Raw genomic sequence first — 12,886 nt, forward strand, 5'->3', positions numbered from 1 at the left:
TAGTTTTTGTGCACTCTTCAAGCTAAAGAAAAAACATTACAGAATTTGAGTTTTCTTGCCCCATGCGAGCTCCTGACAGCGTAATGCGGTGACAAAAAAAGTCAGAGCGACACTTAGCTCTTTCAGGAAAAGCCTGCAGTATAGTGAACTGGGACGCTTTGTGGGAACGACCTGCAGTCAGTCACGGACAAACGCTCAAGTGCGGATGGCGTCATTTTAGAAGCAACACATTTTTAAAGAAAATTGAAAATAATTTGTATTCACGTTGCATAGCACAAGGTTTTTGCGTCTACTGCTGTTGTTTTGTTCATCTTAACATTGTGCTTTCCACCAGTGCAACAGAAATGCACAACGGCCAGAAATCAATACCTTTCCACCTCGCATGTAGTTGCCTGCAAACATTTATTCCATTTTCTCTACGTATGGTCCAAGCATCAACATCCTGTAAACACACACACACACACACACACACACACACACACACACACACACACACACACACACACACACACACACACACACACACACACACACACACACACACACACACACACACACACGCGCGCGCGCGCGCACGCACGCACACACATGCACGCACACGCACACACACGCACACACACACACACACACACACACAAAAAAAAAAGAAAAAAAGGTGCCGGGAGGAATGCGCGTGGGCTGGACGGCTGGCAGGGGCTGTACCGTCGACATTTGATCCAGGCATCCAAACGTGCCGGCGCTGCAGGTGGCCGAAGTTCGGCGGACGGTAGACGCCGAAATATGAAACGGTTTCACGCGCGGCTATAAAAAGAACAGTGGGGCGATGGCTAATACTCGGGCATATTCTTCTCTCACTTTACGCATGCTTTCCGCTGTGCGAAACTGCGCGCTGTGGACGGGAGCGTCGTCGTTGTGCTGCTGGAATATTGGTTGTCGAGTCTCAAACTTTCGTAAATGTCTGCGTGTCCTGGTCGACATATCAAAGTTCATGAGCACCATCGGAAAGTCCACACATCAAGCACCACGTAAATGTTGCTCTTGCAGACATCGACTCCAGGATCCCATCGTTTTTGACAGCAGCGCCGCCGCTCGTTTGCCGCGCATTGGGCCAGCATTGACTTGTCAGACTGGCTTATTTTCATTCGTTCTGCTTCGACTCGTGTTCGCCGTCTGCCACCGATACTGATTTTGGCGGGAAGAGCGACGCCGAAGCGCTGTGTTCGTCGCCCATGTCTAGTGATTTGGAAAGACCGAAAGAGTTATTCAAGCCAGCGGGCAGCATCGGCAGGAAGATCTGATAAATGCTTTGCTGGATGGCGATTTAGGGATGGTGCAGAAAACGTGCGCTTCGAGGTAAGTTGCCCGTTTTCACCTTCACTGCTTGGAATGCAAAGACCTGTGTATTGCAAAAGTAATTATTTATCGCCATTGTTAACAAATTGTGGCCGAGTGTTTCCTGATCCTGACAAGAAGTAAATGCCGTTGAAATAATGCCACCTCTGTTGAAGTGAAATTGAACAGAGTAAGCTGTAGTGCCATTTGCTACAAACATTAAGCTCAACGAAAACGACATGTTTTAAGAGGACAGTAGCATATGTTCTGTTGTCGCCTTTCTTTGTCCTGTGAATATGCTGTTTTTGTTGAGCATAAACGCCGCTGAAAGTAAAACGAACCTAACACAGTAAAAACTATGCCTCGTGCGAAGGAAGCAATGTGTCCTTTTTTTTTTTTTTTTTGGAATAAGGTTTGCACAAGTCTAACTAAATCATGTTTTTTCGCACGTGATTACATCGCAGTTCTATCGTGTTTTTGTAGTAATTTGTAGGTTTGTAGTAAACCCAAACCTTGTGGACATTTTTGTTATTTTTTGGCACCCGCAGTCCTAGAATTTTTTGTAGCAAACTGTAGGTTTGTAGTAAATTCAAACTTTTGCTGACATTTTTGTTATTTGTCGGGAACATATAACTTGGTCACAAACTTACTTCAAGACCGTATAAGCTGAGTTTTTCTGCTTTGTTTTGCATACAATTATTGGATCCTAGTGCATCTGCTCGAGCTACGCGGGTCTTTAGAAATATGTTTCTGTAATCTGTACGCAGTCCAAAAAATTCCTACAGCCTTGTCACAAACTGGAAATGATTTAGTCAAGTGAAACCAATTGCTGGGCTAGTTTGTGCATTTCACAGAAAAGGAAAGATTCACAGCGCTAGCAAGTACGCACTCATAGACACACAAAGAATAGACGCCGACTCCAACTTTCTTTTTTTTTTTTCAAAACGACAGCAAAATGAAACGTATGTATTTTTGTTTTGTTTTTTTTAAGAAGTTTGGAGTCAGCGCCTGTCCTGTGTGTGTCTATTTGTGAGTATGTATTTTTTAGCGCTGTGAACCTTCCCTTTTCTGGAAATGATTGCATAAAATATCCATCCCAAAATTTATATCTGTGTGTTTATATCTATCTTTTTGGGAGAAGCTTTGTTTTGGTGAAAGGCACTTACTAGCTTAGCATCTGGTGTTACTTGACTAAATAATTTCCAGTTTGCGACAAGGTTGTAGGAAGTTTTTGAACTGCATACAGATCTTTTCTTTTTTTTTTAAGAAGTTTCATTTTGGTGTCCTTTCGAAACAGAAGATGGAGTCAGCGCCTTTCTTATGTGTGTGTATTTGTGAGTGTCTATTTGTTAGCGCTGTGAATCTCTCCTTCTCTGGAAATTATTCTATAAAATATCCATCCCAAAATGTATATCTGCGAACCTATATTTATTTTTTTTTAATTTCATTTTGTGAAATGAACCAACTAGCCTAGCAATTGTTTTTACATGACTAAATCATTTCCAGTTCACGTCAAGGTGTAGCAATTTTTTGAACTGCATATAAAATGCTTTTTTTTTTTTTGAAAGAAGTTTCATTGTGGTGTTTCGAAAAAAAAAAGATATTCAGTGCCTGTCCTATGTGTGTGTATTTGTCAGCGCTGAAAATCTGTTGTTTTCTGGAAATGATTGTATAAAATACCCATCCCAAAAATTTTTATCTGTGTGTGGCAAAAACAAAACAGCCTGTAAATCTGAAAGCACAGGAATACATGAAATAAAGGTAATAATTTTCAGTGCAATTTAGGCGTGTTCAATAAACTGCGGACTTCATTATTTGAGAGAAAAAAAAATCAATTTCATAAGTTCTAAGTCTTTATTGCTCCCTTTTATTGTCATTGAAGAAGTGATTTTAATATATGTGAATTCTGTAATACTTGCAGATCACTTTGCTACTGAATGGTGGAACTTTTGCCTCTGCATGGTTGTGAAAGAATTGAAAGCCACATTTCCGGGTGAGGCCAGTAAGTATAAATTTGTTATAAATTAATTTATGAAGTTCTAATTTCATTACTTTCAATGTTCCATTTTAGGACATCTACCCAGCATTGGAGCGCGTCCGGATGAACCCTGATGACGCTGACGCAATATATGCTGGGTTTGAAGATATCAAGATCGAATGTTGGACGTCATCGTGGGACTCACGCATGCCATTGAGAGCTACTGGATATTTAATTTTAGGCATTCAACGCGCAACGAAAACGTTTGCGCAGTGCTAGAGCATTTATGCAGCCTAAGAAGCTCATCGCCACTATGCCCATTAGCTCTCAGGGCGATTTCTGCCATTAAAAAGGGCATAGCCACACTGTCTTTAAATACGAATAAAGTGAGTATTTGTTGTCCCGAAATTTTGTCGTCATCATTGCTTGAAGACTGGTGCGAACAAGGTAAAATTAGTTAGCATCTTGTTTGTAGATCAGCTCAGTGTTGCACTGAACTTGAAGCCGATTACAATTGACCACATATTACGGATAATACAATTATTTTTATTTACCAAATCTTTATTAAGGTATTCAATATGTTCAGAAATAATTTACCTATCGATGCATATATTGGCTCCATACAGGTAGCAACTGATACCAGGTTTCTGCCACAGTAAGCACTAGTACCTATGTATTGAGAACCTCTAGGCCAGGTAGTATTTTATACTAAAGAAAAGGTTGCACATTATACTACCTTTTCAATGGTAACCCATAATAAGAACTAGGTATATGTTGTAATAAGCACTACGTCCTATGTAGTAAGAATCTCTAGGTGCGGTAGTAGTGCGTACTACCTAGAAGGTAGTATATTCCACTACCCATCAATGGCAAACTATAATGCACGAAGGTGTTGGTGTTCACTAACCTACTACTAACTGCCGCTAGTACTGTTCACTAACTTCCTGAGGTAGTAAATTTCACTAGCTGTATTTTTACTACCTCGAGTTACTAAGAAGGTAGTGATCTATGTGACAAGTAAAAGGTTAGTAGTAACTTAGTGAATTCACCAACCTTTTTTTTTAAGAGTGTACCCCTGCCACATTGAAAAATTATTATCATTCCCACCGAATGGCGTTTGTTCAATTTATTGTCATTTTTCTATGTGCTGCTACACGATGGAAACTAATGTCTGTTGCAAATAATGGAAATTGCAATCGATAAAGATTGGAGCTTACAGAAAATTTTATAGCACTTCGATATGTTACGAAAATAAATGCGCTATGAGCTAAAGTAGCATTCAAATTTACGTTGATGTCTCACATGGCATAGGTAACCAACCTGCCTATCACGACTATCTATTACGAAGCTCAACGGCGGTATCGGCGTTTGTTTACGGAAGGGTACGGAACGTGAGCCGAGCCTGGGGGTGCAAAATTTTAAAGCACACAGGCTGGTCGTGCAGTTTCAAGTACGTGGACCTCATGCACTAAAACAAGTTTCAAGAGCAGGAAGTCTGCATTATCTATAGTGTGCCGAATGCAACATTTGAGAGTGCGCGTTTCGTACACGCAGAATCGTTTGCTAGGAGTAATAAACGTTGAGCGGTGCTTCGAAGTATGAGCGACCCCAGCCGCATCAAGAAAGTAGACGACAAATTCGCAACACTTTTCGAATTAAGTGCAGGAAGCTTAACGCAACGGTGCTGCCCATGGCATGCTTACCGCAACGGTGATGCCGTCGTCGAGGCCTAAACTGTTTCACACTGAAGCCGCAGCAGGCGGCGTCTCGGAATTATTCAGCGCTATAACAAGTGGTCTGTTCTTGGAACAGCCTTACTGTTAACCCAGCTGTCTGAGAGCAAAAGAAAGGTGTAATTTTAGCTAAGCCTTAGCAGCGAGTTGAGCTAGAATACGAGATCGGATGAGCTGGGCCACATATCGGCAGTTCAGAACTGCGAGCAGGAATTCGCTTATCGCAGTTATCGCCAAAATCTCGTTACTGACCAGCGATCCTCAGTAAGGGTTTGCTTTTACATTACTTTATCCAATCGCGTATATACTGAAGAAATCAAAATTTAGCGCGCCTTCTTTTCCTGAAGGTGGCTCGCAAACAATCCGCCTCTACCGGCGCACTGCGGTTGGCGGTTTAGCTTGTCGTGTGCAGAAAGGTCTTCGACACAGCATCCCATTTCTTCATCGCCTACTACTCGCGAGGCCTAACTATACTTGTATCAGAACTATCTTATGTTGGTAGCGTTCTCTCTTGAAATGTCCCGAGCATGCATGCGTTCTCAGATGCAGAGGGGTGCCAGATCACAGGATCCAATTTGTCGCGAAGCTCTTCTTTCTATGGAAATCGGTGGTAAATCACAGTGCTGTTTTCCTAGAATAGCTCGTGAAGTCAACAGCACTACCTACCACCCATCACTGCAAAGGAATGCTGAAACTACAGGACGGTGCAGGCAGGCTGTCAGTCATGTCTGCGTCGTACCAGGCTATTTCTGAGTAGCGCCACCGTCGCCCTGCCCCGTGCCAGTAATACCTCATAGAATCGTACCGACGATTTTTGTTTTCAGAATGTCGGCCTTGCGGTCACAGACTAAGCTCTTGCCAAGGCTTCCACATTCCATATCATGTCGCAAAATCAGGATACCATTTACTATGAACATTATAAAAAAAAGTTTTTCTATAAATAGAAATACATGTACAGTCCTCTATGTAAGAGATGATGTGACTGCTGCTTCATTTTGTGATATAGATGTTTTATTATATCCGAACTCACTATAGCAGGATTCTTCTTAACTAGGCCATTCCCACCTTGGTGGGACAGGATTTTGCAGTTCGGAATTGCTGTACATCTTTATAATGTTGCATTGGTTGCTGGAAAGAATTAGCATTAGATACACTGAAGATCCGAAATACTTGATCTAAAATGGTCACATAAGCTGTATTTTCCTACGTAGTGATGTGTCTTTTACTTCTTTTTAATGCTTTTTTCACTTTGCTATCTTGATATTGTAAAAAAGAATCGGCATCGGTATTTAGACCTAATGAGAGCATGGCCAGGGAAAAGGAGGAGGGAGTTAACTGCATGCTTGCACACCCGCCTTGAGCTGCGCATGGTTTGCTAGCGGCTGCTTGCAACAGTCGATCGCACGAATCGCTCACTCGGACAGCGTTCTCTTTTCTCCTTATTCTTGTGCAGCCTTTGCGACGGTACATTTATGCCGAACTGCCACAGACAAGGCAGGGACATGTGACATAACGTATCGTATTTCCTTTCCAGGTTGAATGCTTTTTTGTTGACGAGGGCATCACTGAATTCCTTGCACCAGGAGATCTGATGGAGTTGGAGGCATCCTTTTCTGATCTGCCTCTGCAGGTGAGCAATAATGTGTATATATCTATAGATCAGCTCTCGATAATTTGAACTGGCAGAAGCTCAAAATTTCGCTCAAGTGTTGCCGAGTTGTAACAATAGTCTTTTCGATGATTTAGTTATGGACAGGACCAGTATCAGCTGTAGTATATGTAGGGGGAGTGTTGCAGACAAGGTCACGGCAAACCCATTGATTACACTCTGAGTGGCTTTTTGGGATATATAGAGCAGCAGAGAGCATATGCGTGAGAAAGTCTTCAAGGTGAGCCGCAGACGGGAATCATTAAATCTGTCACATCATACATTGTTAGAGTCTTGTTCAGCTATAAGTTAAACCTCTATGTAGTGAGCCTACATGCAGCAAATTCAATAGCACGAAGACTCAATTCCTTATGCTAGCCCCATAAAGGAGCGCACGCGTTTTTTGAAACTGCATGTAACAGTGTAGTGCGTTAGTTGATATATATATATATATATATATATGTAGTGCGTTAGTTGATATATATATATATATATATATATATATGCCGATTATACGTCATCTAGTACAAATTTACTGGAAATCTTGTTCATCTCGCCTTTGCAGCGAGCAGTGGCGTGATTGCATGCTCTCACCTCTAGCCTGATGGTCATGGTGCCTCCGGCTGCTCTAAGTCCCCGGCTCTTTCTCTGGCACACTTGTAGCTAACGTTACTAGCACTGTGGTGAAATATGCCACCACTTACCACTTCGTGTGATGCGTGTTTACTGGAAATATTTCCTGGGTGATTCCCTTATGTTCTCTTACTTTGATTTTCATTCTGCTTTGTTCTTTTGGGTGTACATATGTGAGATGTGCATGTAATGAAGACCAGAATGTAATGAATAAACGCTGGCTTTTGTCAACTCCTTCATAATGAGGCTAAACTACAGCGAGTCATTGAATAAATTGAGGCATTGGTTGAGCATGCACCTGTATGCATGCTTGGCAGGAAGAAACAGCCGCCGTTTGTTCCTTGACAGTTATTGGAAAGCCGCTGAATGTTCCCTGACTTTTCCTGGCCCGACAATTCCCTGACAATTCCTGGCACGGGGAACAGGAATTTTTTTTCTTCTATCTATTTTTTATGTACCATAGTTTGGCATTGAACAAAGTGTTCATCAAAAGACTAACTGCATAGAATATTGGGAATAAGCATTAGTATGTACTTCCAAAATGTGCGCGCACCATTGCAGAAATTGCCTAGCTCTCTGAAGGTGACTGCCCTTGTTCAAGGGAGAGCCTTGTGCTGTTCAAGATCTTGACAGAGTTTTACATTTCTGCTGCACTGTTTGCTGCTTCTTCCTTGCAGGCGATCCGGTGCCGACTCGACCGCGTCACTGAGTATTCTGGCTATGATGGCATTGCTGGCATTCTCAGTGATGTGCTCCTGGGGAAGGTACGCAGGTTGCAGAGATTTTAAACAGGTGAGCCAGAAGCTGTCAACTGAGCTAGTGGACGGATGCTTGCAACTGTAGATGTTTGCACGTTATTTGTTTGTGCATGTTACTCATGTGTGGAGCTTTGAAAATAATTGCCTTGCGAGGGTTTGCTAAAACTATGTCACATGTGGGATGTACCATGTACGGTGGGCGTTATGTTGAGGGGTAAGGTTGTGTTGGACTGAAAGTATTTACTAACGAATGCACCGTTGTGAAATATTCAAGGAAAATGTATTTTACTTGGTGATTCCAGATACATTATTTTTTACAGCACTTTTGCAGTTAGGCAATATGTTATGCGCAAGATCGTTCACATCAGCATCCAAGACACACTGTAGCAGAGAGCTTGCTGTGCATGTGCATGACATGAATTTTTCATGATAACAAGGATTGTTTTAACAAATCATGATATATGCAACCACAGAACTTAACATAACTGAAGTTTTAAAAATTTTGCTTCAGAAATTAGGGGGGGGGGCTGCAATTTATCACACTAAATTCTTTATGCAGGCAAACCTAAATTTGTCCTTGAGGTTTCTGTAATTCTTGCATAGTTGTTGCCTCCGGTATTTTTATGGAGTCTGGTATATGCCTCCAACCACTTCCTTACCTTCACCCTTTTTGCTCTCTTGCACTTCAGGGACGAACCGCCGACAGTAGTTCTGCACGACACCGGGCGCTCAGGAGACATCGATATGAACAACATTATCATGGAGCGGCTGATGGGGCCCAGGATCCCCGGAAAGGGATGTGTGGGCCGCTGCCATCTCAGCCACATTCGTGGCGATGGGGTCCTCTGGGTCAAGCTCTCTACCCCTGGCATTACGATGATTGACAAGTTCGTCCATGTTATCAACAACTACTGCAAGGTGAGGTTTCTGTGTTCTTTCGCTCTCTAAAGCAACCTGCGTTCCTAAACGAGGGGGGGGGGGGATCTTTGTGCATTGCGGGCACAATTCCTAAAGCAGGTCCTGGAACAGGGAATGAGTAAAGGCTAAAATGGCCTTCAGAAAGTGCGATATTGTTTTACGGGTGTGAGTTTTGCGTACCCTCAGTGTTGGCTTTGCGGACTGGCCCTCATTTCAGTACCGGTGTAGGGTATGTACAAACGTTATGCCTAGTCATGACTCAGTCAATATAAAGCCATCGCATTCTGACACTAAAGCAGTATTAAACATCTAAGCCAAAATGTTTTTGCTATTATTAGAATATAATTTCACTCAGTATTAATCACAATTTCCATAAAAGAAAAACACATATTGGGGCTCTTTATCCCGCTTTAACATGTTGGATTTTCGCCTCATAACATATCTGGATGAAAACAATTTTCGCCTTAATTTTCCTAAATTCGAAGCTCTGACTTTGTTATTATTCAGTTCTAGAAGCATAAGGCTTCTAAGGAGGATAGTTGCTATCTAGTGGTAGCTTCAGTGACTGCTTCAATTGTACTGACTGGCATTTCACCACACTAAGTTCATGACGAACGTGCAACTGAAAGCAGGACGAGCATACTTAGCACGACATTGAGACCTCAGAAGCAGCACCCAGTTTTTCAAAAAGGAAGCATCCATATCTGTCTAAAGCATCAGCACTGCGTAACACGAGCTCGGTAGAACAAGGTAAGGACATCCTGGAGCTATTCTCAATAATTAGCTGCAACTGGCAACTGCAGCCATGCTGGACACGCCTACGATCAGATCAGAGACATTTGACTAGCGATATCAACGAGCTCCCCAGGAGCTTGTTGGTAGCGCTTTCGAGATAAGGGAGATACAGAACACGTTTAGAGGGACCCAGGAAAAGTTTATACGGAAAAATGTCGGTGGCAAGGAACTCTGAGGAGATGGTACTCCAGATGACGACATTCGCCGAAATTCAGAATGCGAAAACATTTGCTGGGCGGCACGTGCGCTAACGTCATGCGCACAAGTTCGAATCATTTGTTTACAGCAACGGCAAAACTGTATGACTAGCTATCGCTGGGGTGTATTTGGTCAGGTGTCTAGGTGATAAAGGGAGTGAGCCACCACCAGGCACATGGATGTGTTTTGTGGCCTTGGATGAGATATACATTAGACACACATGTGCAAAGCGCTAACACCTCGTAGGGCAACTATGAAAGGCAGTGCTAATGAATGATTTCACTGTCGTTTGTTCACCCACATTACATGCGGATGAAAACGTTTTTACTTATTTGCTGCAGCGAAATTGCACCATAATCTGTGCAGGTTCTTATGGTTTCTTGGTTTAAAAAAAAAATGAAGCTTATGCCTTAAATGTTCATATTGCTTTAACAGTAGGTAGATTATGTAAAAATTATAATCTAAGCACTTTGCACCAACATACTTTTCACATGTAATCATTCTTCCATCATCTTTGGCTGCGTAGAAACATTCCTGGCTGTTCGCACTTTGCACCAACATACTTTTCACATGTAATCATTCTTCTATCATCTTTGGCTGCGTAGAAACATTCCTGGCTCTTCCTGCATGGAGGTAAAGTGAGCCTTATCTGGTGTCTTCTTTTTTCACTGTGCAAGCTCATTTCGTTATGTAAAATTCGTCTTTGGGGGCAAAGTCTTTAATTATTGCCAGCTGGTTTACTTTAGACAGCTTTTTCTGCAAGAACGGGTAAGAAAAGCGTAAAAAAAGGAAAACATCGCAGTTCTCTGGATGAGAAGGGAACCACTGGCTGAGGGCTCAAAACTATATAATGGAAAGGTGCGTTTGCATGGATTGTCACCATGCTGAGCTGCGCGTTAGGTCAGTTGGTGTAAATTTCTTAATTTTTTTTACAGAGAGATAATCAAGCGGTCGACAAGCCAGAAGTTGAAAAAGTGTGTGGAAATCAGTCTCGCACAGATGTCGCGTTTTACGGAGCCTTGCTGACTTTTCCTCCGCCTCCTCCATCTAGAGAGGTATGTTTTGCCAATCTCTGCATTGCAGTGGGGTGTCTTTTTTCTCTTGACCAGTGGCAGAAGTGGCTCTCGGCAAGTGCCATGCATTTTTCTCCTGGATGGGTGAAAGGCAGTAAACGACTCATTGCGGCAAAAATGAGCTTAATTGTTTTAATTTTGTTCTATTCAAAATCAGTGCCCCCTTTAAAAAGAACTTGGTCATGCCGTTTAGATGTCTTTGACGCTTTTGTGATAAAAACTGTGTAACATTAAAAATTTTCGCGCTTTATAAAAGCTCTGTTTGAAGCGAAAGAACTGTCTTTGACTAGAAATGTGGTGATCTAATGATGCAAGAAAGTTTGTTTCATGATGCTTCAGTGATAGCGCATTGCTGCCAATGCATTCATATTGGTGCAGAGTTCCTACCATGGTTTGCACTCTTGCTTCCAGTGCAGTTTCAGTGGGGCTGTAACATTTTATGAGAGCTTTTATTCTGCCACAAATTCATAAACCTATAAAAGAACAAGCATGTGGATGCAAGATCATGGTACATGCTGCTCGATCCTGATTTCATGTGCGAAACTGGAAGAAAAAAAAAACTTGAGGGTGCTCTTGCGAAGACCTAATATTAGAAAATTCTTTAACCGATCCTTGATCTGCTTTCCTAGAAAAACATTTATACACTCCAGCTGCCACCTCCAAATGTGCAAAAATGTGCACACAAATTTCGACGTTTCCTGCTGGTGAAGGGCTATCAGACTAAGCCATACTTTGTGCAAAACTACTCAGCCAGCCTTCCCGCCACACGTTGCTGGAAGCTAAAACCATTCAGCGAGCTTAGGTGACGTCCTGTCTTAGGAATGTCCTAGTGCTGACAGCATGCATGTTCGCATATTGGTGCATTTGCATGGTGATCATTGGGCACGGCAGCAACAGCGGCATGCGGATGCATAATCTTTTCACCTATATCGTGCAGATCCTCGCCACTACGCTGGTGATACCAACGGCACAAGACTGTCATGGCCCCATGACGCAGGCCGCAACAACGCGGGAGATAGACCACTCCTGCTCCTTCCGGCCTGTGGCGACGGCGGTCATTGACGACTTCGGCTTCCAACGACAACCGACCGTGACACTCTGCATCGACGGAATCCCCACTTCGGCCCAGATGGCGCTCTGCGACCCATTCAGTATAAAGCAAGGCTCGACTATACCCGGCATCATTGGGCACGGCAGCAACAGCGGCATGCGGATGCATAATCTTTTCGCCTATATCGTGCAGGTAAGAAGACTTTATGGTAAATGTCTTCGCTCAGATGACCCGTTGCTTATTGTGCTGCCGTGCCCAAGGTTGCTGTGTCCTTCACTCTGTGATTTAGCAGCACACCTTGCTGAACTACTGCTGCTAGCGGGGGATATCGAGACAAACCCCGGTCCTGAGCTCACTCAGATTTCCAAACAACTGGAAGCAATTGCTGGCGACATAAAAAGCATCAAAGAGGAACGATTAACATCTATTGAAGCGAAGTTGGAAAATATGGCAGCTCTTGACAAAAAGTTATCGGAATGCACAAACCAGGTCGCCAGCCTGCAGAAAGTTGTTTCCGCGTTGGAACTAAAACTGGATGATCTGGAAAACCGCTCGAGAAGATGTAATCTGTTGGTATACGGCATTCCAGAAGATCCTGAAGAAAATAACGACACCTTAGAACAGATGTTTAATGAAAGCATTGCCAAGAACATCCTTGAAATTGAACCTGTTGCAATAGAACGCATTCATTGGTTGGGCAAGCCTTCAGCTGAAAAAACCAGGCCTGTAATACTAAAACTTCTTGATTATCGTTAAAAGACACTGGTGC

At 42.8% G+C, this 12,886-nt stretch overlaps 1 protein-coding gene and 1 long non-coding RNA gene across 2 annotated transcripts; both read left to right on the forward strand.

Moving 5' to 3' along the window:
* The first annotated feature begins 1,182 nt into the window (after positions 1–1,182).
* Positions 1,183–3,711, forward strand: LOC146180764 (uncharacterized). Its single transcript, XR_014700395.1, has 3 exons — positions 1,183–1,353; positions 3,254–3,334; positions 3,404–3,711. It is a non-coding gene; the product is annotated as an uncharacterized LOC146180764 (long non-coding RNA).
* Positions 3,712–4,908: 1,197 nt separating this feature from the next.
* Positions 4,909–12,886, forward strand: LOC146180765 (uncharacterized). Its single transcript, XM_084575648.1, has 6 exons — positions 4,909–4,935; positions 6,578–6,673; positions 8,002–8,088; positions 8,686–9,000; positions 10,929–11,048; positions 12,004–12,886. The coding sequence occupies exons 1-6, from the start codon at positions 4,909–4,911 to the stop codon at positions 12,871–12,873; spliced, it is 1,515 nt and encodes a 504-aa protein (XP_084431774.1). The 3' UTR covers positions 12,874–12,886.

This window comes from Amblyomma maculatum, chromosome 8 (genome assembly GCF_055883805.1).
Source record: "Amblyomma maculatum isolate TAMU_Amacu chromosome 8, ASM5588380v1, whole genome shotgun sequence".
NCBI lineage: Eukaryota > Metazoa > Arthropoda > Arachnida > Ixodida > Ixodidae > Amblyomma > Amblyomma maculatum.

Excerpts from the sequence above, each read along its gene's own strand:
- LOC146180765 (XM_084575648.1), top strand. The coding sequence starts at position 4,909 with ATGAGCGACCCCAGCCGCATCAAGAAA. Across the intron at positions 4,936-6,577 it reads ACCCCAGCCGCATCAAGAAA|GTTGAATGCTTTTTTGTTGA; the intron begins GTAGACGACAAA and ends TTTCCTTTCCAG. Across the intron at positions 6,674-8,001 it reads TTTCTGATCTGCCTCTGCAG|GCGATCCGGTGCCGACTCGA; the intron begins GTGAGCAATAAT and ends TCTTCCTTGCAG.